Source organism: Rhamphochromis sp. 'chilingali' (assembly GCF_963969265.1).
Source record: "Rhamphochromis sp. 'chilingali' genome assembly, chromosome: 6".
In the NCBI taxonomy this organism is placed as follows: Eukaryota; Metazoa; Chordata; class Actinopteri; order Cichliformes; family Cichlidae; genus Rhamphochromis; species Rhamphochromis sp. 'chilingali'.
This window is the reverse complement of record NC_137933.1, coordinates 18255462-18282295: the sequence shown is the minus strand read 5'-3', so window position 1 is coordinate 18282295 and position 26834 is coordinate 18255462. Positions and strand designations below refer to the sequence as shown.

At 40.4% G+C, this 26834-nt stretch overlaps 3 protein-coding genes across 4 annotated transcripts in view; 1 reads left to right on the top strand and 2 right to left on the bottom strand.

The window, feature by feature from the left end:
* The window catches only part of LOC308398004 (glypican-5-like), a 166710-nt gene extending 140647 nt beyond the window's left edge, over positions 1-26063 (bottom strand). For both annotated transcript variants that reach the window (XM_080884365.1, XM_080884366.1), the window contains exons 1-2: positions 25636-26063; positions 21542-21703 (exon numbers count right to left, since the gene is read on the bottom strand). In XM_080884365.1, coding sequence (XP_080740491.1) covers positions 21542-21703; positions 25636-25786 — 313 coding nt within the window. In that variant the 5' untranslated portion in view covers positions 25787-26063. The remainder of the gene's footprint in view (positions 1-21541; positions 21704-25635) is intronic.
* Positions 893-2977, top strand: LOC308398451 (uncharacterized protein; the record flags this gene model as incomplete). The annotated part of the gene is made up of 2 exons (XM_080885109.1): positions 893-1288; positions 1862-2977. Exons 1-2 carry the CDS (start codon positions 962-964, stop codon positions 2975-2977), a joined length of 1443 nt encoding a protein of 480 aa, XP_080741235.1. The 5' UTR covers positions 893-961.
* LOC308398006 (uncharacterized protein) lies at positions 2973-5515 on the bottom strand. Its single transcript, XM_080884368.1, has 2 exons — positions 5105-5515; positions 2973-4581 (listed from the first exon to the last, which is right to left on the bottom strand). Exons 1-2 carry the CDS (start codon positions 5487-5489, stop codon positions 3539-3541), a joined length of 1428 nt encoding a protein of 475 aa, XP_080740494.1. The 5' UTR covers positions 5490-5515; the 3' UTR covers positions 2973-3538.
* Positions 26064-26834: the final 771 nt, after the last annotated feature.

Sequence of the window (26834 nt, the reverse complement as noted above, 5' to 3'; positions counted from 1 at the left end):
CTGCTGAGCTTCAGCTGGCGGCCTGCCACCTGGACATTATCCTGTAAGACAAATGACTATCCATGACAAACTTAGGAATTCATTTTCGAAAATGTCCAACGCAGTGCAGCGAAGAACCCCAAATCATCACGACGACTTCTGCCCAGCCTTCTTCCCCTCACCCCCGACTGGTGGTGGCAGATGGCCACCTCTCCCAGTGTGAAGGAGTTTTCACCAGTGTCCTTTCAAAGTGATTGTTGGACTTTCTCTGTACTACTGTAGGTCTTTACCTTACGATATAAAGCTCCATTGTGCATCATCAGAATCAGAATCAGAATACTTTATTCATCCCGAGGGAAATTAGGGGTTACAGCAGGCAGCACGCTAATGGCGCATGCGCACTCACAAAGGAACCTTCTGACCAACTTTACACAAACATCACGTTGTGATTTGGAGTTATATAAATAAAAATTCAACTAAATTAAATTCTAGGTCCACAACACTAAAGGATCTTAAACACAGATTAGGAGCACCACGAAAATAAAATGAACAATATCCCAAAGGCCAAGTTAATAGCATGAAAAGTACATTTTCCAATTTGTCTGTTTTTAAATTTTATTTCATTTAATACTTTTCTTACTATTGAAAATCTTTTTCCTTTTGCTCGCTCCTCAGTCATTTAGGGAACTCTAACATTGGAGTCCGGTCAATATATCAGCATCTATCCACAGTATTTCTGATTTCGCGCCATTACCCCGATTCATAGCGGAAGCCGGTTTTTTACTTCCGCTTGCGCTGTTGTTGACAGTTGCGGGGTTACACCTTCACTGTTGATAAAGATTTCTCTCACTGCAGTTTGTTTTACCTGGAGTAAATGGCAACACATCAAAGGTGGATACACAGTAAAGATGTTTTAAAAAGCAGCGAGGACAGTTCAGTTGCAGTGCCTCACCCGTCACTTCTCACGGAGTGGGTAGATGACATGAAACTATGGCCCGATGTTAGCTACATCGACATTATTAATTACCTTGTATTTTCCGAAGGCGTTGATGGCGAGGAATTACGTAATTACAAGAGCACCGAGGCGTATAATTACCTGCACAGCAACAAAATTGATAAAGTACTGCTCAACAAACAAGGCGACTTTATTTTTCTTAAAGCAGCTGTAGAGCCGAGCCAGAGTATTAATCAAGCGAAACACTTAGCATGGGCAATGCTAAGAGAAAGTGGAGTAGTGGAGACAGTCGGCTGTTCCTGTATCGCCGGATTAGGGAGATCATGTAGCCATGCGGCTGCTATTCTGTGGAAGGTATATCACTTATCTGGATATCACAATGTTTAAATCACTGAAACAGAAACACTGGACTGGTCAAAGGCTGTGATTAAGGAGTCACGCTACTGCCATCTAGCCAAGTATTACGTGGAGCACTGTTTACATGTGAAAGCCACTCGTTAACTTTGTGTGGGCTGTATGCTGTACAATCACATGAAGATAAAATATAAAAAAAATAAAAGACTGAACATTAAGGTCAAATTTACAAGACAAGAAAAACTATAGTTATAAGAAGTGACACAGAGTAGTATAATACATGTTTGTTTATATATATGTATATTTGTACACACACACTACTTTGAAAAAAATTAGACTGTGGATGTATATTTCTGCATCAAAAAGTAACTGACTATTAATATGAAATGGATAATATGGGTGACTTTGCCAGTGTTTATATCTGTTTTGGATATGATTCAGGTGTATTGACCCAGGGTCATATCTATAACATGCAGGACACCAACCGTGTACTGCTTTTGTTAGTGTAAACTTCCTCGTTATGTTAAATCTTGAGTATTGACAGTGAGAAAAAACTATTAATGTTTGTTACAGGTGCAGAATGCTGCGATCAGTGGAAAGACAGGGCTTGCGTGTACAGACGAGCAGCGCAGGTGGAATGCAGGGACAGCAAAGAACCTTGAACCTAAACGTCTAAGCCAGATAAACTTCAGACATCACAGGGCAGAGCAGCAGTACGATGTGAACTCCCGGACTGCAGTGACACAATCTCTCCCTAACACACCATATCACCTTACACATCAAGACTTTATTGACAGTGTTAGCAAAGCACCAGTGAAGCCACTTTTCCTCCTCAAGAACACATTAATTGGAAAGTGTTACAATGCCTCGCCATCTGCAGGTCCTCACCGCAACAGTAAAGTTGATGAGCAATTTTTTCAGCCACACCAAGCACACAGTTACAAACTAAGCTGTAATCCATGCAGGGCATTCTACCAGGCATACATTCAAGTTTCTGAAGAGCAAGCAGAACAATTACAAGAAGAAACAAAAGAGCAAAGTGCATCTGATTTGTGGCACAACTGCAGGAAAATCAGACTTACAGCAAGCTCTGCTAAAAAAGTTCCAGTACATGCCACCACAAAAAATGACAAATTTTTATCTGAGCACATGTACCCTTCCTTTCGTGGGAATTATGAAACAAACTATGGTAAAGAAAATGAAGTTAAAGCTTGTCATCAGCTGAAAGAACAGGGTATGAACATCCTTCACATGGGTAGTGTTATCAGCATCCAGGAGCCATGGCTCTCTGCGAGTCCTGACGGGGTCATTGACTCAGATGTGCTTCTAGAAATAAAATGTCCTGTGCAGACTTATCCTTCACTCACGGAGCAGCTTACCCAGAAATGCAGCGATATCAAACTGGTAGATGGAGAACTGCAGCTGCAGAAAACTGGCAGCAGAGGCTATTACATGCAAGTGCAACTTACAATGTTTTGCACAGGGCTCAAGACTGCCACACTTGTGATCTGGACACCTACTGAGCATGTTTCATTTACAGTGCAATATGATGAAGCATTTGTAAAGGAACAAGTAAAACGCTTGAGAGGGTTTTACTTCTCATATTTCTTACCTCGACTTGTAGAGGAGTATGCAGCAGGACAGTTTCAGTTAAATGAGAGATACTTGAAGATAATGGGCAAGCTTTAATACATGTTACAACTATAAATGGGACAGTCAGACACCAACATGTCTGCAGAGTTTGGTCTCTGTCTTGTGAATGAAAGGAGACATTCAATATGAAATCTGTTAAATATTTCAATACAACTAAAATGTACGTAGTTGTAACATATGGTGGGAAATGAATGACAAACTGACAACATTAAATGTTGTGAATAGTTCTGTATTTCTGTAATCTTCCAACACAAAAAAATGTCAAGAATGCACAACTAATTATTGTAGATTTGAGAAAAACATTTTTTTTCATTTAAGAAATTTATCACATTGTGGTTGAATAAAAAAGTAATAATTGTTCAATTGATTGATTGCAATTGTTTTATATATACACATACATACATACATACATACGCACACACTGTATCACATAACCTTTCATCTAGAACACAAGATAAAAAAGTGAGACCTGGAATTATTTACTCTCTACATATATGTACATCAAATTTTAAAATAATTACATTACACTACGCAACTTTATGTCCTGAGTAACCATCTTAATATCCCCGAGTCCACAATTGTTCATAACATACACAATTATTGTGTATCACGAATGAGATCCTCTCTTAAGTTCACTAGAGCAGCACATATTCTCAGTATCTTGTCTACTTTAGGAGCCATGCTTATAGGAACAATTTGTGAAAGTATTTTGTAGACTTTCAAGCGTCTGATTGCTCTTTCAACATGGATTCTTACATTTGCAATCCGACGTGTGTATGTTACCTGTTCCTCAGTTAGCTGTCTACGTTTTTTTGTGAAAGCGGGTATTACTAATCTAACTTTTCTCTCAAAGAGTAAGTCTTTAATTGTAAAACCTCTATCTGCCATGACTTCATCACCAGGTTTTAGGTATGTTAATATTCCAGAGTCCATTGTGATAAATTTGTCACTACATCGGCCGCCATATGCCGCAGACACAAACATGATTAGTCCACATGGTGCAACAGCAACCAAATATTTGACTGTGTTGTGTGAATAATAATGGCTGTATGATTCCCCTCTTGAGCCCAGATTTCTGGGTTTCTGTAAAAGGGTCTCACTGCAGTCTATAATGCATGTACTATTTGGAAAGTTCTTCTTGAAGGCTTCAGGCATAGTTGCTTGAATAGTTTCTTTTGGCAGCCATGGAATTAATGGTCGGAGAACTTCCTCCAGCTTGTCTAACCAGTGTGAGATGATCTTGCTGGCCATGCTTTGTGATATATGAAACTGGCGGCTTAGGTCACCTATTACACGGTTACTCTTTAATTTCATAAGTGTCATGAGGACTTGATCTCGGACAGGCATGGTAAATTCATTGTTGTCATATCCTTCCAGTGTCGACACAAGTGTGTTAAATGTTTCTAAGGCTATCCCAGTGTACAGCAAAGCGTCTGCATCATTTTGAAGAATGAAATATGCAACTTCATCACACTGAGTCATCTTATCCTGCACATCTTTTCTGCGAGACCTGTTGCAGTATTGATGGTCTTGTTGCGAAGGATCCTCCCACTGTGTGTGGACTGAGTGCAGATGTGGCTCAGGGGGTTGTGTGGAGATGCTGGCCTGGTCTAATTCCACTGAACGTAACACTGTGGAGTCTGAATAAGACAAAAATATGATCAGATGTACAGTCAAACTGTTAGCATAAGAGAAACTGTAAAGTGTCACTTAGCTTATTATATTTGAGTGAAATTTCTCATTCTACATTTTTTCACACAAATGCAAAATCATAAATGTCAACATAAAATGTTCCTAAGTCCCCTAAAAATTTGTCACAATTTTATTCAATTAATGTGATTAGATTTTATTTTACATTCTAAAAAAAGTCACAACTGTTGGTATTTTTGCAAAGGTTGCCTTTAACTTTTTTACTTGAGTTTTCTCGACTTGAAAAAACATGTTCTTTATAAACACAAACCTAAGACTTTTACAGCCCTTGGAGCTAATCTTTTGGCATTATTATTATTATTATAAACTTTCGTTAAAATTTAGACTTTGCTGCTAATAACCAGCTAGTGCTGATACTAACGCCATTCACCATAGGCTATTATTTAGTAAAAGTAAAGAATTGCGTGTTTAAAATGCGAAACGGTGGCAAACCACATTTACACTTTCACTTACCGGGTACAGATTCTGTGTTTTTGTTCGTATTACTGGAAGCTGTCACACTCAAAGTGGTCCGAGTGAGCCTTCTTCTTTTCTTCGGTGGGGGTCGGTCATAGCCCAGATAAAGCTCCGGGTCGGGGTGTAGCTCTGTGGGCTTTTTATCGATAAAATGAAAGGAGCAAACATAAACTCTCTTTGGAGGGTGTTTGAGTCTTAAAGCTGCCAGCCACGCCAGTTTCCGATCCTCCTTCCGCGGCATAGAGTGCAGTGCGTAGGGCGGTGGGCACGGACAGGCCTTTCTAAGTTGTTGATGCTCAAGGCAAAATGTTTCTAATGCGTTTTTCAGTTTTCTTGAATTATTGTGGCAGCCGACGACAGCACACGTTGAACCCGAGCTCATCTTCGAACAGGTAAAGCCACTTATTACCGCACAAAGTAACTGATTTTGTTGTTCGCAACGACTGAACGCTGGGTCTCGCTTTGAGTAACCGGAAGTATAAAACCGGACAACGGAAGTAGTGGTCTGTCATGGCAGCCTACGTACGCTCTTACAGAAACCTGTGGATAACAATCAATAAATAAAAACTGCAAAAGTACAAAAAACACAAGAGAAACACCCTTCAAGCATGTTATCAGCACTGATGATGCATGCCTTGTCCACCAGAGGGCACTCTGTAACATCGTTGTTGGCATTAATGGCCTAATATATATGTCTATATATATTTAAATATAAAATCACTGACATTGGTCATTGGTTGAGTCAGGTTCTATCTGAAATACTGAAAAATATGCTTCTACGAAAATAACCCCACACAAGCAAAAAAAGATACCTACTACATGCATTTAAATGTGACCCCAAGCGCTCCTTTGCGAGAGGACCACCAGCTATTGCACAGCACAGCCACCAAAGCACATCCTTCTGGGAATACAAGCAGTTCGAACTGTCCCTTTACAGCAATCAGTCAAACTAAAGAAGCTGATACTTCCGAGGGGGCTAATCAGAGGAGGATTTCAATGTTTCTATTAGACAGTTTTATCAGCTGTAGTGAGCAGGACACCAGACACTGGACGTCCCCGCCCCACAGTAAAAACAACATTCATTTGTCACTCATGCCAGGATACTAATGATAAGCAGGACAATTATGCCATTATACCAGTATGTAGGGGGGGAAAGGACAGGATGCAGGGGAAGAGTGTAAGAGGAGTACAGACAGTAGCCTTGGTGTGTTGCTGTGTTTAGGATTCTATCACACAGATGACTACGCCTAATCCCTGAAGACTCCTTCCTTACTTAGGAAAAACTTCCTTCCATCCAGCTGAGAGAAGAAGTGATATGTCTTTTCTAAAACAAATACAGGAAAAAGGAGAAAAAACAAACACTAACTCTAGTGAACTGCAAGAAAAAGAAAAGAAAAGAGTGAGCCAGGCAGCAGTATATGTTCTGTTTTGTGTATCTTAGAAAGCTACAACCATTACACTTGTATCCGATACTCCTTTAAACTGGACATCAAACTTATTTAAAGAACCCCGATTTAACTTGAGGGCTACTTCCAGAAAAAGAGACTATTACAGCCCCAAACCATTCACTTAACATACCACCAAATCAAAGCAACATGGTTTTAGTGGGAACTGGTGAGTGTGAGCTCAGGCTTTGCTGTACACAGCAAAGACTTTTTTTTAAGCTGCACCGTCAGCTTTTCTGCGCAAACTTCACACTGCAATATTACCCCGCTGCCCTCCTCACTACACTATGTAAATCCTAAAAACTGTGTAAACCTGTCACCAGGAGTTCCTGTTTAGCAGTGTAGCACTGTGTCATCTAATCTAGAAAATGGCCTTAAGACAAACAGCCAGCAGCCATAAATCTACATTTCAAATGCGAGTACACAGGAGACAATGTAAAGTGCTGACAAGTGTGGGTATTTTTAGGGCTCATCTCTATGCATCGAGTGACTGCAGTGTGTGTGTGTGTGTGTGAGAGAGAGAAAGAGAGAAAAAGTCAAAGATCAAATGCCAAGACAGAAGAGAGTTCACGTGCACATGTGTTCATGCTGGCAAGCCTGCGTGACTGCTAACGTCCACTTCTGGAAGGCAGTAAACAATCCAGGATTTGTGGAAATGTGTCAGCTGAAATAAATCTCCGGAGCAGCAGTAAACTGAACACACACGGCAGCAGAATGATGGAGAGTCCGCAATTAGTTTCTCGTCTGACACTGTAACTGCACTCGAGGGTTTCTGCTGGAATGTCAGATGAGGATGTTGGGTAGTTAAAAACAAAAGAAAGGAGTATTTATGGAAAAAAGACAATATAAAACAGCAGTTTACATGCTTTAGGTTTCTGTGGTTCAAAAGACTAAAACTAATCTAAATTCCAATCTAAAGAGACAAAATAGAGCTGTGTGCTGCAGTACATGATGCTGCTGTTCAGGTTTGCTGCAAACAGCAATGAGAACGCCAAGTAGTTGAGCAGAAGAGCCATAAGGAGAAGCACATTTTTGCCTTTCACATCCACCTGAGTGGACAAAAGATTTTTTATTTACTTTTGTTAAATTGTTAAAGTTTGTTTTTGTATTTATTATTTGCTCCCATCGTGTTAAACAACACAAGGACTGCAGATAAAAGAATAAAAACTTTTTTTTCCTAATGTGACACTAATGTAAATATTAATTTATTGGAAAAACAACTGTAATCCATCATAAACTGCTAAGTTAATGGTACTCTTAACCTACACAGTCAGCATTTTTGTTAAATTTCCTTCCTGACTTCAAACAGGATAAACTTTATTAATATGCTAGTTCTTTTCCAGCCTTACAGAACAAAAGCACTTAACCCCCTTAATGCCACCGTGTCATCACTGTGATGATGTTAGGCATAGCCCCCACCCACCCCGCCATAAACAAATAAGCAAAAACAAAAAATTAAACTATAAATGACACAAATGAACTCACATATTCATACAGCTCTTTTAATGCTAACGTCCTGCACAGCACTGTTGCTGTTAGACACTCACACTCTGTTGCTTTGTGTGTTTTTGTACTTATTATGTGTTTAACCTCTTCAGATTTTTCTGACACCACTGTTTTATCCTCTTTGTGAAATCAGCTGCTCTGCTATCAGTACCCTTGCCCCTGTATGCGACTTTTTAGATGCCAGCTATGAACGCGTAACATAACAATATCTTCACTTATCGAGATTAGAAGGTATCAGCTTGATAATCATCTTCATGCGATTGCCAAAGTCAGTCTAGATTAACCCATACGACACGAAGATATCAGAGACCAGAAGCACAGACGTCAGACTTCGGTGTCCCAAAACTTAAAACATTTTAGTGTTTGTTTCTAGAGACTGCACAGACTCCAACGGCAGAAGAAAAGAAGAAGATAAAGAGGAGCAATCTATGATAAATGGCGTACACCGTGGAAACATGTTCAGATATCAGCAAGAGCGCAAAAGCAAAAAACAGAGCTACAGGCCGGCCAGCAATTACACAAGAACTACAAAACATCAAAAACAGCTAGCTTTGCTTCAAAGCTCTCGAGTTAAAACAATATTTCATTGTTAATTCATGCGAGGATTACACAAACATGATGTAATATAGTCTTTAGTTTTGGAGTTTCAGATTACCCTGGAGCCAGAGTAGCGGTTTCCTTATTTCTAGTCTTTAAGTAAATCAGTTATTGCCTGTTATCTCATTATTTGACAGATTTTACCGCACAAGTGGCATCAATCTTCTAGTAAAACTCGCTGTCACACAACTAAATACATACACGCTTCAAAATGTCATATAATTTCTGTACCTAAGGACAATGTCAGCAAGATTAGAAAACCTCTGTGTTAACCAGCATGTCTGATACAGGGCTTGTAATACATGACAGAAGAAATAGCCACAGCCAGTCTGACTATATTGTTTCCTTGCAGAAGCCCAAACGCCTGGATTGTTGGAGGGTATTGACTCTGAATAATCCTGCTTCCCTCTAAATCCTCATCCTCTGACTTCAAACACTGTGCAAAGACTTTCAATGGAATCTGGCATCCTCCCAACTTTCTCTCCTTCAGTCGGTCATTCTTCTTCTTCTTCACATTCTTTTTCACCCTCTGTCCTCCCCTGGATCAACTGTCCAGCCTTGAATCACAAAGCCAAGCTCAAATTCTGTGGGAATTTCGCAGAGAGGCCCCTGCGATGGTTCACACACACACACACACACACAAACTCTGGTAAGGGTGACGACAAAGAAAGGACGCCTGTAAACCCGGTGGACAAAGAGTCTGCTAAATGAAAGGTCCCACACAAGGTTCAGGTTAAAAAAGATTCGAAGTCCACTATTTGAGCTATTAAATCGTCATTCAAATCCAACCACGTCTCAGTGTATTCAATTTATGCAAGTATTCCCCGCACATTCATGTTTCAAGGTCCACCAGGTTAGCATGCCTTTACACCTTTCTAACCTCCCAGGTTTCCAATCTTTCATTCGCCCACATAAAAAGATGCACTCGGGGCTTTTTATATTTGACAGAAAGATTTGAGGCCATGCATAAGTCCCCTTGCGTACAGGCTAATTGTTTGATAACATTGAAAGACGAGACCCAGTCTAAGGGCATGCTACTGATGGTACTGTGAAGCTGTTCTCGAGTTCACGGTGAAGTTAAAATACATCGTGGTCCCGCTCTTTTCAACGTGTGAACAGGCGATACCTTTCCTTTCATCACCATTAAACCCAAAGTACAGGTGTGGGAATGTCAACAGGATCCACCTATGCCAAACACTGGAGACACAGATCATTCAGCATCACAAACTTCGGGCTTATGGTGCCGCTCCACGAATTATCAGGGCATCATCTGCATTGGGGGGGGGGGGGGGGGGGGGAATCAGTACTCCTAGTAATCATTTTGATGGGTATGACTTTATTCAGGCATTTGCCAAAGACGACAAATACTGGCAACCACCAGTGCTACCCCTCAGCCTCCTAGCAGACACACTTGTGGTATCAACTTGTCAACTCATCGTCTCATTGTCGAGCGGCATTACCAAGATTTTCAGAAAACTTGACCTCTGACTACCTCATTGGTCCTTTACAGCTAAAACAGACCAGACTTTTTCTAGAAGTTCCAATCTGCAAATCACCAAAAAGCACCACAAGAGGGCGATCATCACTCCAAGGAGGAAAAAAAAGATCAGAAAAAAATATTACTTATTACTTAATATTAATAATTTTAAGTATTTCCCAGGATAACTGAAATCAGCGTTACATTGTTACAGTCATCAGGATTTCTCCAGAAGGGAGCATGACTTTATTAACAGACATGTCAGTGTGGAGGTGGAGCAAACAGTAAAATAGCACATGCATCTCCAAGACCTTCAAAATTGAGGGTGTTGGTTAAATATCACCACAATATAAAAGCCAGATGGAAATCTCCCCTTTTATTCTGCAGCTCCAAGTGCTGTTTAATAGCCAACACGGTTTCTGACGTGAAGAAAACAAAAAGGCAGCTTCTATCTGAGGCAGCCTGGTGTTTTTGAAAGCAACATGAGGAATGTTCATTTCCAAGACAAAAGATCCTAAAACGCAGGCTCCTATAAAAAGCAGCATATTTCTCCCTGACTGAGGCCGGCAGCCAATTTGTGACCAACATAGAAACTTTACTGGAAGCAAACACTGTGTTACTGTAGTCGCTGATGCAGTGCAGCCCGGAGCTGGTCGCAGCGCAATATCTGACCTTGGTAAGAAATTACTGAGAAATTCTTCGAGAAATGTGGATGGAAAAGGGGCCGTTAGTTCAGTGTGCTGGCTGCTCTGGCTCTGCACCTCTTTGCCCCGGCAATCACAAAGGAATATCATCACAGAAGAAGAGTGCCTACGCAAGATTAAGACTCCTGAAGCAACAAGTCAGCAGCACAGACGAGCGCTTTCTATACACCTATTAAATAAAGAACCATTTAATCTTAAAGAGTTCATTGGGTATTTTGAGGTAGAGCTGTTCATGCGTCGTAGTGTAGATTTAAAATGCTACTGAGAAACAGGCTGAGGTGGAAAAAGCGATTTACGTAAGTGATGCAGTTGTGTTTTATTACCATCATAACAAGTGCAGCCTGGCAAACTACAATCTGATTACAAAGGAGCACTGGAAAGAGCAGTAATTGCAATGAGTTAACCTCGACCCCACTGGCTTCACCTACAAGACAAAATAAATTAATAAAATAAGGATTTATGAAAAAGCCATTAGAGATTTGGACCTTAGCTGACCCTCTGATAATAAATACAAGCTGCGTTTTGTTTTGCATTACTAGCTCGGGGGCTCTAAAGATGGAAATGTCCAGCACCATTTTATATTTCAACTAGATTGCTATACAAGACAGGGAACAAATAATAATGCAGCACCTGCCTTTAGGCCCAAACACGCTTGATAAAAGAAAATGGGGCGTGGAGCTCCCCAGGGCCTGAGGCCCAAGGGAAGCTGCTCGGTTGGTAAATTAAACTCACCTCAAGGGGTTTTTGGAGGAGCTTATGAACTCTTATGGGCTTGCAACAGCCAAGTACATTAGAGGAAAAAGTCACAGACTGCTAATTACCTTCATGAATTCAATAATAACATACAAAATGAGCCAAACTAAGGGAGGAAAAGCACAACAGCTAGAGGCAGATATTCAGGATTGAATCACATCTAAACATACCAGAGAATATGTAAACAAAAATCACCTTACTGAGATTTTATTCTTCTCAAAATAGGGATGATTAATGTGGATGAATTTTTCTCATTTTTCTGTAAAATCAATATTTATAGGCACACTGCATGAGTTAGAAAACTACAGATTGAAGCAGGATCCCCCTCGAAAACTCCAGTTGCTAAGGAAAAATGAATATTCCCAGTTGCCAAGTAATTGCTGGCTGTCACCAGTTGATATCAGTGGCAAAGACACTAAAACAGCAACCATTTGGAAACTGGTTGGCGGAAGCACGTTTTCCCCTATCAACCTGTCACCACTGACCAGTCTCTAGCCCTGCATGACTTGGACTAAAGCAATCAATTCACTCACCAACCAGTTAGAGAATACACATTCTTCCTTGATGACCGGTGGCTTGCAGATGGGTCTCTAGGCCGGTGCAATCGGGACCTTAGCATTCCTGACTTCTTACTTTACCTTCCTTAGATTCACCAAACTGAAATGTAATTTTTCAATCACATTAAAAATGAAAAATACTCTTTTTATCCAAATCAAGCTCAGGATCTTGTAGTTTCCAAAAGTGTTACCCAACTGAGTAATAATTTTACTTTACTTGAACAGAATTTATACACTGAAATTGTACTTCAAAAATCAAAATTAAACCCCCCAAGTTACAAATATAATGTGTAATTGGAAGCGATTAAAAGCAACCTTACTTCCCTCCTACTAAGAGCTCCTTGTTTGGCACAGAGCACATTTAACTAATTTGACAGCTGACCGCGGTCTCCTCTCAGTCAAGCTGTGGGGCCGCTGCCATTCAGCTGTGTTCCTTTTATCAATTCAAAGAGCAAAGGATGGGCAGTGGATCCTTTAAAAGCTGGTAAACAGAAACACAATTAGTATTTATGAGAGCAAATTGCAAGTCCTGAGAACAACAGGCTAGCTTTCCACTTCAGCGATACCAGCAGCCAGCCCTGCCTATTTAATGCTGCATTCATCAGCACCAGTGGAGTTCCTGACAAAATAGTAGCTTGCAATTAGAAGCAAAGGCTGACTGACTATGTCTGCTGGATTCCTGTGTCTCGTTTTTTTACCCAGCCTGGAAACCAAAATGACACACTGCCTGGAAGGAAGACCACAAGCCACAGAGTGTTAATGGTCACAACAGCTTCACGCCACAAACATTGATGTAAATTTATAACAGCCGATCTCAGCTGTCTTATCAAGTGGTCATGTAGCATTCATTAAAGCTGGAAGATGAAATATGGCCTTTTCCCCTTCCTTGATTTACCAGCTGCAGTCCATATTTATTCATTCATGCTGTTTAAATTTTGATTTTTGTTATTGTGAAATACAGACTCTCTATCTTTAGATCTCGGTAAATGTACTATTGTCATAAATAAACTTGCTGTTTTTCTAGTTAGGACTTCTCTACAGTCAGAAGAGACAGTAAAAACCACTTTAATGACTGTTTGCATGGAGAAAGGAGATCATTCCTGAGCTAAAGACATACAGGAGACAGTTCAGCTACAATCAGGAAGGTAAAGAGGCATTAGCTGAGAATAATGACTGGAAAAGATTATAATATATAAGATTATATGAGGTTGCTAAAGCAGGAGACTCCACATGTTTGATTTTCTCCTTCTCTCATTTCTTCATGCAACACCAAAGGGATTCGTATTTCCTCCAGGGATCAAACCAGGGATCTTTCACTTCTATATAAACCACTACAGTATAAAGATGGAAAGCACAAGCAAAACTGCCAACCTGGCTCAAATGTGCTTATTAACGTATCTTATGCTCTCTGATTACCCCATTTTATCTCGTGTGTTTAATGTACCAAAGTTCCTGTTGTCTTGAGAAGCTCTCAAAAATTATATTGCATTTAACAGCGACATACAACCCTATTCAGGTACAACACTATCATGAAGAGTGAGATGATTCGCCTTGTAGAGGCAGCAATATTTAACAGAAATAACAATATATAAAGTTTTGGTTACAGCAGCAGTGAGCAGTAGTGTGGGCTACGTAAACAATAGATTCCAGGGTTAAAATAAAACTTATTGCTTTATTTAAAAACTATAGCTGCAATTCTAACATTTGACTCTGGGCTTTATTTACCTGAAGGTCCTTTTGTGCTTTTCATTGGTGAACTCACTGCATGCGCTTTCACATGATTCGTGTGTAGGTGGTAGAAGCAGTTTTTGGCGTGTGAGCCTCGACTTATGCCGACCGGTAAACGTCATAATTTGCAAAGTATAGTTTTCTGGGGTGTGTCAGACGTTTTCGTGACCAACCCGAATTTGTGCTACAGAGGTAGAAACAATCTCCCAAAATTATCATGGCTGGACCTTCTCCTGTTTGATGCTATGCAGTTCTGTCTCGCAGTCTTAAAAAGTGCATGTAGTACTTTGTAAGACTGCAAACAGTCATTCAAGGGATGGAAAAAAAACAAACCAAAAAAAACTACTGTACACTGTATTTTGCAACACCATGAATTATAGGATTTTACATCATCATCTGTATTTAACCTCATATTGCACAGCCTTAGTAAAAAACAGAAAAACAATAAAAACAGAAACCAAAAACAGACAAAATGAGACTGAAATATGACACAACTCTGTGTCCATTTTTGGAGATGTCTCCCTATTCAGCCTATATGCCCCTGTGCGGTCCAAAAAAAATCCAAGAGCATGTAGCTCAGCTGTGCATCAAATGCTGATTGGTTGACAATTTGGCCAGAACTGATGGCAGAGTTCACCAGGAACAAGAGTAGCAGAAAGAAACCCCATCAAATATCACATGAAAAGAGTATCCCACAGACCTTTTACACCAGAAACTTTGAGTTCTGCCTCCACCTGGCAACAGGCACTCTGTGCAGATAGACGAGCTGTCTGCTCCCTACGGCCTGCCAACAGAGAGCCACATTAAGCCCAGCAGGGCCCTCATCCTCTGCCACGGTCAGCAGGCACCCGAAGACACTGCAGTAACAGCATACCTAGCAGCTGTAGCTTCATATTTAACAGACAGATGTGGATCAAATGAAAGAAAAAGCATGCTCCTCAGAACAAAACAAACGAATCTTTTGATCGTTCACAAGTACAAAGTGCCACCATTATCATTTGTAGGCCAACCTCTGTGATGTAGCTGCACTCACACATGTACAGTAGTGTGTCATCAGCACACACATAAATTGAACTCTAGAGGAACTACAACTGTCTGCTAGACCAGCAGGGAGTCATTACAAATTCCTGATGATATTTTTTACACAAACAGTTCTCCAGCAGGCGCGATACAATACTCCACTTTTCAAATGCCCCAAAGAAAGAAAATCAAACGCTTCTCCTGGAGGAGAGCATTGCTCTCATCTGCTATCTCAGACTGCTTTGCTATGATTTGAGCAACCCGACTCAGAAACTCTTCTCAAGCATCTCAACAGCTGATTCATAGTGGGTTTTGTTTGAGGTTTATGTGACTCCATCCCCACGGGGAGCTGGGGATTGCACAGGTTGGTTGCCATGGATGTAAGACAAACCTGCGCGAGATGAAAAAAGATCTCCCCTGAAGCGCCGCTCAGCAGGCTGCATATTTGTGCGTTGTGTGGACCAAGCGCAGGAAAACCTCACAACGCTGAATGAAAACATGCAGTCCTGGGAGACTCGCTGACAGACCGGCAGCTGGAAGAGGGGGGGAGGAAAAAAAAGCGGAGAACTCAAAGGCCGTCAACTCCATCTTTATTGTTTTTTTCCTCCACTTCCTAGTTGCTCAGCAAACTTTTTTTTTGCTGTGAAATTACCTGACAGGCAGCAGTCAGGTTTGTTTAAGAATTAAAATGTTGTGAAAAAATTGTCTTCAGAAATGTAATGAACCATTCCTGCAGGATGAATTCTGCTTTGACGCACTGCTCACAATTAACAGCTCAAGAGCTCGTTTTCATTGTCTTAAACCACCAATTGTTTTCTTTTCCCCTCACAAAAGATGCCCTTGAAGATTTTTTTAAAGAATAAAAATACACCAGAGTTCACCAGGGGAAAAAAACAAAAATTTAAATAGCATTTTATGGGTGCCTTTTATTTCTCGGTGTCTCCTAAGTGTTTATCCAGCTACATTCCTCTAATTTCCTCATCCCCCTCTCCCTTCAGCAGCATCATATAAAGATGCCTAATTGAAGGCTTTGCACAGAACAAATGACCACATTAGCAGACCCAGTTTTAACTCGTGCTTCTTCCTGTCTGTGGTTGTAATGCATTAGACACTCTGCATGTTCTTTGTTGTCTCTCAAATTACAGTGCAGGCTGCCAATCATTTGGAGACTCCGTCTACCAGGGTTGTTTTTGCTCCACACCCCCACCCCCGGCTCTGGAAGATAAAGCTTGCCTGTCCATTTTTTTCTTTTTTTTATTATATACTATAAACATGAAGCAGAACAGCACCACAGGAAGTATTGAGAGTAGTTTTTTCCCCAAAGATGCTATATAAGGTTGCTGGCTCTTTGCTTTACTCCCATTATAACCTAAAGACAGTTGAAAGAAGTCCCACACTCACACAAGACGAATGAGAAATAATTCATTCATATTAATTCAGCATCACTGAACATTCCCCAGATAGGAGCTACGGATTAAATGCTTGACTTGGGATTCTTTTATGTCTGCACATGAACTGCAAAACAGTTCTGTTTCCACCCTGTTAAGATCTTAAAAACCTGCCAGACATTTCTGTCCCTCCGTGCTTCCCATACATATCGTGCCACAGTGAGTCTTCTCAGTGTGACAAAGGCTCTTAAAGCATGTACGCCAAATAGAACAATGCCACGTGGGTGGCTCTGGTGTGTGTGTGTGTGTGTGTGTGTGTGTGTGTGTGTGTGTGTGTGTGTGTGTGTGTGTGTGTGTGTGTGTGTGTGTGTGTGTGTGTGTGTGTGTGTGTGTGTAAACAGACACTTAAGGCTGTGAGCCAAAAAGTCTGTGTCTACATTTGAGCAAATATCAGCTCTGATTAGCACAGGTTCACCTCAACAACAAGACAAACAACATTCAACAGGTGTTCAGAGAAGAAGTTAGGTTACAATGAACTAAACGTCTCTTTTTTTAATCATTTGCACTTTATTGCTTGTTATGTTATCTTTCATATTTATGAGATATTATTTTCTAAGTAAACAGTAACTTTTAGAGAGTGATGTTTTGATAGGAGCAGTGTTTTTAGGTTTTTGTTTTGAACATACTTCAGATCCACAGACTGTACATAAAACACAGACATAACTTCCTCGGTATCGCCCACCAGTCTGTAGACCTATTAATTATTAATTATTATATTGTTAATGTGGATGCTAAATTTAGTATTTAAAAACAATGCACGATAAGAGTGAAGTGTTGGTTTCATTCATAAATTATCATAATAACGTTGGTTCAGGATCAATACTGCAACTGACCAATGGAGTTGTCTTAGCATTTAGTTAGCATTAGCCAAACTTTGGCTAATGCTATTAAAAACAAGAGCACTCAGAGAGCACAGCTTCCCCAAAGGGTGTGATCTAGACCTGAGTTTCCCATAAGTTCAACAAACTGTTATTTGTATCTACCATCACACAAAATTTTAACATGATATCTTACAAACTCTGGACACTACACAGCTAACAAACACACAAACAAACTGAATCAAATACATACTCCCTGCCTTCGGAGCAAGAACCATCACCACTAAACCAGCAGGAGTGATGTAACAGACTTTTATATAAACGCAGGCAATGTTCTTTTCTTTTTTTCCCCACATTGGAAAGCTATGAAATCACTGCAATGTGATTGGTCAGTTGGAATGTTGATCCTAGCATTATTATGACGATGCAGGAACAACACCAAATCAGCTTAACTCTTCACCCCTTACTAGGAGTAACCCTTGAAGCTCTTTTCTCTACAACAGAATGATGACAGAGATGAAACGTTACCTACCGATCAGTTAAAGCTGCCATGCCCCTAATAATTCAGACTTTTAGTGTTCATATCTTTCTAGAATACAACAAAATAATCCTTTGTCTGTCTATATATGTATGTTTGCCCATGAGCTCCTTCCGCACCATTGGGGCCCTTTTCCAGGAAGGGCAACCTCTTCAACAATGTCTCAGATTTTAAAAACAAACTCTGACTTCATTGACTGTTAGATCGGCCACTCTGATCTTCCTGCTCCAGAAAGGCTAATCAGAGTTAGTTCAATCAACTCTGATCTAAGTGCACGCAGAAACGAAGCCACCATCATTGGAGCGCCGATACCAGGATTCACCATGGCAACTGGTAAATAAAGAGCAGAGCCTCCATTTTAATTCAGTGTACCGAGGAATATGGACGCGTGTTTATTGACCGTGATATTTACCTTAAAGAAAGAGGAATGACGAAAAAAGTCCTTTTAATTAGCTTGGTGCACTTCATCAAACAAAGTTAAATAAAAAGCATATTTTTATAATGTCTGCTGACATCGTTTGCCCATCAAGAATCTTCATTAGATGAAGAATTTTACATTTGATTTTTAAATCTAATTATTCAGCTGTAAACAAAGCGTAAGTGACAGAAACTGAAACAGATGTGATATCAGTTACCCAGATAGCAACAGACTGTGGGGGCGGAGCCGCCCTTAAATAAAAGCTGTTTTTGCTCAAGTTTATGACCCTTTTGTTTTTTCAATAATTATTCAGTAAAGGTTTAATGTACTAATGGGCTGTAACAACCTCTTTATTTTATTTTATTTATTTTATAGAGGATTGCATTATTTCTGACATTATTACTGGACAGAAATGCTTAATAAGACTAAGAAAAAACGTTTTAATGGTTTCCAGTGTATGCATTTATAACCTGATCTAATATCAGGCTTCACTATCAGACACTGGCTCTCTTACAGTCATGGCAGAGATGTTTTACTGAGTTACTGGTAGCCTAACAGTAAGCATATGTAATGAGTGTGTTATACTTACTAAAAATATTCACAGCAGCTTTCCAAGTATGTTATGAAGGTCAACTTGCAGTAAAGGAAAACATGTTGTAAGAAATATAGTAACAGAGCAGTCTACATCTATACTTTAAATGAGAAGATCATGTCAGGATAAAGTGAGCTGCTATGAATGATGATGGGATGAGCTCGCACAGTCACCAGAGTGAAAATGGATCCAGGCCTGATCTGATCTGAATCCATGATCCTTATCAGTTTTGTATTCCTCTTGCCGTGCAACCAGACTCCAACAAAGGGATGGTTCAATGATCCGTTATAGGGCCAACGATAGCTACTTTCAGGCAGATCTAGTTCTGGGTTGACCCAGTGAGGCTGACTTAGGTGATTTCAGTGGAAAATATGTTGAATTTTGTTAATAATTTGATAACTCAGTCTGAATCTGTGAGTACATGTCAACAGGAAATGTAATCGCCTGACTTGCTTTTAGTATTTATGCACCTATAACACCTTATAAATGCACCTTATCATTTTAATTTAATTGACTGGTACTTATATAGCAATTTTCTACTCACTCTCAGTCTATTTATGTCTAAGCACTTTTATCTAAAATTCGTACGCACACACTCACACTCAGATGGATGCATCAGGGCCACTTGGGCTTCAGTATCTTGCCCAAGGATGCTTCAACATATGGAAGGAGGAGCCGGGAATTAGTTGTTAGAGGACCCGCTCTACCTCCCCCTCCACCAATTTCACAAGAATATCTAATATGTAATATCTATATCTGCAAAAGTTGGATTTGCCTAGCAACCACCTAACACATCTAATACACCGTTGTTGTTGTTGTTTCCTTTTCTCTGTTATTAAGCATACCTGCCAATCGCCCAAAAAATACTGCAGCATGGACATGTACTAATGTTTGAAATGGGCACATCATTAATAGAAAGAAAGAAAGAAATCACTCTCCTTAAAGCTGTCACAAAGAGCGAAGTTAACAATTTGTTCCAGACTATAAGCATATTTTTTTCTCCTCTAGAGTTTGACTTGCTGGTATTGACTCGGTTTTACATCCTGCGTCAAGTGGCCACTCAAGGAACTGCAGTTTTTGGCGGGAAATAAACAGATTTGTCAGATGTCAGAGATTCAGAAACGTTCATTTTAAATGACGTTTACTAAGAAGAAACATTGATGGGAACCATTTCTTTTCATTTAATTTTATGAACTTTAGTTTTCAAAGCTATATATGATAATCAGAATATTAAGAATGAAAGAAACAGCTTCATCTGTTGGCAGCCCTGATTTAGTCTGAAATATAAAAACAAATAAAGAACCCAAACAGCTCATCAGCTTTGCATAATGGTGTAATATGTGAAATATTCAGTAACAATGCAGCTGTGACTCTTAATATTCTGAACGTCTGTTGCCACTTGTATTATTCAGCCTGGATGCTGGCTGCAGTCGCCGCTGTTTGTTGACTGATGCAAGCTGATGTTGACAGGGATCTCTGTTTAGTTTGGCACAAGCTCACTCTGGCTGCCTTTCCACAGACCAAACTATGAGAGTGCTGCTTATTTTCAAGCAGCTACTGGTTACCACAGCTGACCCCGGAGTCCAGAGGCTTTAAGGAGACCTCTGGAAGAATACACAGATTGACATTTAAGCAGGAGTCTAAATGCAATTTTTGTTTTGTCATAAAAAGAGCAATAGCTTGATCCTGCTAAATATGTCTGTGTGATTCATGTCTAATGTGATCCCTCTGTGCCACAGGGCTCCGATGTCCTTTATTACACTGAAGATGGACACAATGGTTCATTTTTAGTTTGATCCCAGGTTCCTGCAGCTAAAACTCCTAACTAGATTACCAAATGTACAACACATTGATGAGACTGTTATTAAAAACTCCATAACTGAGTGAAACTTTAACATTTTAGTGCCACGGGGAGTATAAAGCAGCTGCTACAATCCTTACACTTTCCCAGTGTCAGCAGTTTTAACTGTTTCAGATGTGTCATCCTTCATAAACTTCTGAAGAAAGGCTACAGTGTGTACTTTCTTTCAACTTTTCAGCCTTGAAAAAGACACAAGAGACATCTGATGACAAAAACAGGGCAATGCCCCTGCAAACCGCGACTGAAACACTGTGATCATGCAAGTCACTCCTATAAATCTCTGGAGCGTCGGGGGAGGATAACAGCACGCCTTTTTTTTTTTTTTTTAAACTGAGAGACATCATTAAACTGAAGTGGCTTAATTGTATGTCTGAAATTGTACATTTAAGTCATAAGCTCTAAATTTGTTGCACACCCATTCAGCCATTGTATGTCGGCTATCAGCCGGAGTGAAGGGAGAAAAAGGAGAGCGTGCAGAGCGAGGCAAGTTGCTACCTGTAAGTCATTGTTGAGTGAAAGGATGGAGAGGAATGAAAAACAACACAGCGATGGAAGGATACATCAGTTCCTTTAAGATGCGTTTATGATGAGACAACTACCAAGGCCAGCACTCCGAATTCGAGATTATGCAACAGTCTTGATTTATTCCCAGGCACACACACCTGACAGATATTCACCCCTACACACGGCCTCTCTAGGCTCTAACAGAAACAACCGGCATATCTAATCTGAAGATCGCATGGTAGCTGTAAGGAGGACAGAAACTCTCTGTCTGCTCTGATGTGGAGTCTTACTGCACGCAAACTGACTCACCCCCTGTTTTGACAGCACCCTCACAAACCTTAACTCCTTTAAGTATACTTCAGCTTGAAAACATGAGAAAACATCTACGCACATGTTATAACGATAAACATTTGAGCTCAGCGCGTGCTTACGAGCACGACGACTGAACACAAAGAAAGAAGTACCCACCTTGAAAAGCGGCCACGTTGCGCACTATGAGAAACTTCAGGCTGGAGCTGGACGTCTGGAGAAGGTTCTGGATGTCTCTCCGGGCTGCCACCTGGTACCTCTCCTCCATCTTTTTGGTGCAACATGTGGAGTTCTTGGAAACACACACCTGAAGGTCTGAACCTAAGATTCATCAACACTACATGTTAGTGAAGCTTGAAGCTTTACGGATTAAAACATGATAAAGCTAAAACGCACAGAGGGGAAGTTGAAATCTTTTGCCATCTTGCTTTCAGATTTAAGGGATTTGACAGCCCACGCTACTATTAACACATGGTCACAGACGTAAGACATAAATTACAGGAATTGCAGCCATTTTTTATTTCCAGAGGCTCAACTTTTATTAGACAAACAAGCACGATTTTAAATATAAGGACTGTTTTTAGTACTTGATGAAAATCCTTTGCGGTCACTGTCTGCCTAAAGTCTAGAACTCGTGGACATGTAAGGCCTTTACTGCAGCCACCTTCAGTTGCTGCTTGTTTGTGAGTCTTTCTACCTTCAAATTTGTGTTCATTAACTCAAAAGCATGTTGCATCAGGTTCAGATCAGGTGACTGACTTGCCAATTTAAGAATATCCCATTTATCCTTCCCTTTTCTTTAGCTTGAGAAACTCCTAGGCTGTTTTTGCTGTTTGCTTTGGGTCATTGTCCATTTGTACTGCAAAGTGCTGTTTGATCGGTTTCGCAGTATTTATCTGAATCTGAGCTGAGAGTAAAGCCCTGTACACTTCACAATTCATCTTGCTGCTTCTATCAGCACTCACATCATCAATATCACTAGTGGCTGTTCCACTGACAGCTGTACACGCCTATGCCATAACACTGCCACCATGACGTTTGACAGATAATGTGTTATGTTTTAGATCGTGAGCCGTTCCTCTCCTTCTCCATACTCTTCAAGTTCATCTTGGTTTCATTTGTGGCCTCTTTGAGTTGTTTTCTGGCAAATTCTAATCTTGCCTTCCTGCTCTTGAGAGTAACCAGTGGTTTTCACTGTGTTGTAAACCCTCTCTATTTACATTCATGAAGGAGTGTCTTGATTGTAGACCTCGACGATGATACGCCTACCTCCTCGGGAGTGTCCTTGACTTTGTTAGAGGTTGTGATTTTGATGTCTTCTGTGGTCTTTTGGGCCTTTTGGTGCTTCTGAGCTGATCAATGTACCAGATTGCTGATTTGGCCTATCCTAAAGTTTTTTCTCTCTCTCTCTCTGATAGGGTTATTTTGTTGTGATGGCTTCTTTCACTGTCAACAGCATCACTCTGGGCCACATATTTTAAATTGCAGCAAAAAGCTACAAAATAAAAATTCCACACTTTAGATACTAAACTTTAAATGGTGTATCTGCTTCATTTGTCATGCAGTAACAAGGGAACAGGACCCAAACAGCCACAAAAAGGCTTGTCGGTCATCTGTCTAATTACTATAGTGCCTCTGAAAATGGGGGACTATGCAAAAAATATCTCATAATTTCGCAAAAAGTTAAATCTTTTTTGCAAAACCCCTTGAATTTAAACTGTAAATCTGCATTTTATTCACATATTAATTGTTTGATTTAAAATCCCCTGCAGTGATGTTCAGAGGCAAATCCACAAAAATTGTGTCTTTGTCCAACAAATTATGGACCCGTCAATGGAACTTTAATTCTATACCAAAACATTTCATCTTATGGCCTTCATCTTGGTCCCTGAAGAAGATGTTGCTGGACTTCTGACTTGGAGGTTTTTTTATTAATTGACTTCTCCTTCATGCAGCTTAAGTTGGGTTAAAGTTGTGCCAGAAACCTATGTTTAGGCTGGACAGTGACCTCAGATGTGGCTGATGATGATGTTAAATTTTGCAGATATCTGGTCTGAAAACCAAAGTATTGGATGAATACATCGACGAAATGTGCTAGGCCAACAATTCATGTGGTGAAGAACCAAACTGCGGGGCAGTTCAATAGCTCTTGAGGTCCATTTCAGCAAATCTCATGCATGTCAAGCTGATGGAGGTGCAATAAGATGTCAGATTTAGTAATCTTCTGGGAACCATAAAGACCAAACATTTCAGTACAATACTTTAATGTGCACTAAAGCAATGGATGAAACTAGACCACAATAGAGACACATCAACAGGATGGATAAAAATGCATGTGCGCATGATAAACATTTGAAAACCTACTGATCAAAACTCTAATAAGAAACAGCCTACATATGTGAAGCATCAACAGCTTATCCTGAGAATTATTTCAAAGCCAGCGGACATTCGTCAAACATTGGTTAAGAAGACATTACAACAAGGCTTTTCTAGCAGTGCACAGGTTGATAAATGCTTTGCTGAAGCAAGAAACCCAAAACAACGAGATCCGGAGGTAAGATCTGCGTCAAAGCGTTATCGTCTCACTCAACTGATGTCTTGAATATGCCACTGCTGCAAAACACTAGCAGTCTTCCCACATAAGGGACAATCAAAACATCCTCATAGAGCCCTAAAACTCTGCAACAGCCTTCCCGACATGCCTAGGCAGAGTGTGCTGAGCTGTTGCCAGAGACACTATCAGTGCGCTGCGAGCTTCAAGAGTGAGGGGAGGAGAGCAGAGCAGGCGATGGCACACGTGGAGGAATTCAAAGTCTTCCTGATAAGACGACATGAAAGTGCCCCAGGTCCTGCTTTTTTAACCTAAATGCTTTCCGGAACTATTTCCACTTCCATCACTGCAGTCAACAGCATTTGACTTGCTGCGTTTTGACCCGAACTGGCACTTCTTATCAGGCAGGCACTGTCAAACATGGAAACAGCTCTGTATCTTAGATTCCTGGAATTTCTAGGGGCTATTTTTCCACAAACCTCAGTTCAATTACAGAAAAAGAAAAAAAAACTTTACCTCTCACTATCTCTCATTACACTCACCGATGTATGTCAGGACAATAATCTGAATCCATCAAGGGAACGATTTACATCTTCCCACTGTCATGATGCACTTTAAGCCCTGAGGTTGTTAGAAAAGTGTGAGTTTTAAAGAGTGGCAAATGTTTTCACAGGGTTAGGAGCCACTGAATTAAGAGTTTAGAATGCTTAAAGTTAAGTTTGCAGCAAACCCTAAATCCACACAGCCACACAGGCTGGTTTGAGGGGCAGGAGTGATGATGATAACATAAGGGTTATTTAGAGGTTTATGAGGCATTTGAGGGTTTTTCAGTCATTTGAATCATTTTTCCTCACTGCAGCAGGGAGATGGGGTGACGAAGTTTATAGGGAGCAGTTTGTGGCAGGATGGCAGTCAACACCATTAAGATTTACTTTTCCAGGAAGAGGTCAGAGAAGACCAGGAGCAGGAGGCGGCAGCCATCCAGTCAATGACAGCCTACATGAAATACCCACACCCATAATTCCCCCCGTCTTGAGCCGAATTACCATGGGTGGCGTTCAGAAAGTTAAGTGAGTCCTAGTTTGCCTAACTTTACTCACAATAATTCCTGTTTATCTCTCCAAGCCACTTATCTGCTGTAAACACCCGAAAGAAAGCTTTTCATCATGGCCCACTAGTAATCTCAGCAGCTTCAGCTACTGGTTTAGTGTAGCTGAAGCTGCCTGATTTATGCTTCATTTGCACTGGTATGTCTGCTTTTTTTTAAAATAATAATAATAATAATAATAATAATAATAATAATTAGAGGCATTTCCAAATTTATTTATGCTGAGTAACACTTTCAAAATATGACACTAACAGATGAATGAGTGGATTTTGTCTGAATCTTATATATCTTGATCTAAAGGTCACAAAGCCACATGTGAGTCCTCTTCTGTCATGACCATAACCGCACACACACACACACACACACACATGAAAATGTATTTAAAATGCACGTTTTGTCACAGCAAAGACGGAAAATGACAGGTTAAAGCAGCTACACAGCAGTTAATGATTTCTGTACGCGGGTCTTCATTTCCTTCCAATCAGTGTTTCTTGTGCTGATTGGGTGACGTGAAGATGTAAATGAGGACATAGTCATTTGCATTACTGTCTATGTTTTGTGAGATTTCATCTGGAAGGAAACCTCTCAACGTACCTGGTCTTGGATTTGAAGGCAATAAGTGACTTGGTCCGATTTGTCTGAGTTGGAAAACTTTGCGCACTTCGTCGCATTTGTTTGCGCTGCCGAGTCCTGATGCACAGCAACATGCCAGGAGGAAAACACAGCGGACCCACAGCGCATCCATTTGTATAAAATCCTGGGTGAATGATCACAGGAAATTTAAAAAAATAAATAATGTAAAAAATAAATAAATAAATACTTAAAAAAGTATTTTTGGAAGTTGATATTTCTCTTCAAGCTAGAGCGCGTCGGTTATCAGGTGAGTCCACATCTCAGGGTTGAGCGTGGGCACGTGTCGGGTTTGTTTCCGTCGGGGAAACGCTGCGGATTACCCTTTAAATCCACACGCAGAGACAAAGTTACAGCCGTGTGACTTGACGCTTTCAAAGAGGCATGTTGGCCAAGTTGGCTGGACCGAGAGCAGAGGCGGTACCATAATGTTACCTGCACCCAGCGGTTGAATCCGCGTCACAAGCGCTACCAGGCAGCGCCATCTAGTGGGCAGAGCTCAGCATTGATCCGTCTTTAAAGCCTTCTCCTCTCCAAAACTTGGAAGGATGTCAAACTAATTTTAATATTTTAGGATTAAAATTAGATGAACTATAGATTTTCAGACTTTTTATTTATTACGTCCTCAATGAAGTCAGAATGGCTCCTATTCTGTAGGACATGAGCTTCTTTACAATCGCCAGGCTCGATAAACTAAAAAAGTACGAAGTTGTGGTTTTAATGACGCGTACGCCTGTGGTTTAATTGTGAAAAGATAAATATTTAAAAGCCCGTTTGTGTGCTGACTTTAATGTAAACTGGTGTGCCTGTCCCCCATTCATTTACTTCATTCATTCACAATTTTGCATGATGTTTAGGATTTGTTTCAACTTCATGAGATTATAATCTATGGCGTCTAACTTTAAGCCCAGGTATGCAGTGTTTCAAAAAGGAAAAAAAAAAAGCAGTTGATTGCCATGGTACCTTGTGCTGCAGAGCTAACCCTAGTACAGATTATCAGTGTGTCAGTGCGCCCCAGGGTGGCTGTGGCTACAATGTAGCTTGCCATCACCAGTGTGTGAATGTGTGTGTGAATGGGTGAATGACTGGATATGTAAAGCGCTTTGGGGTCCTTAGGGACTAGAAAAGCGCTATACAAATACAGGCCATTTACCAGGCCAGAT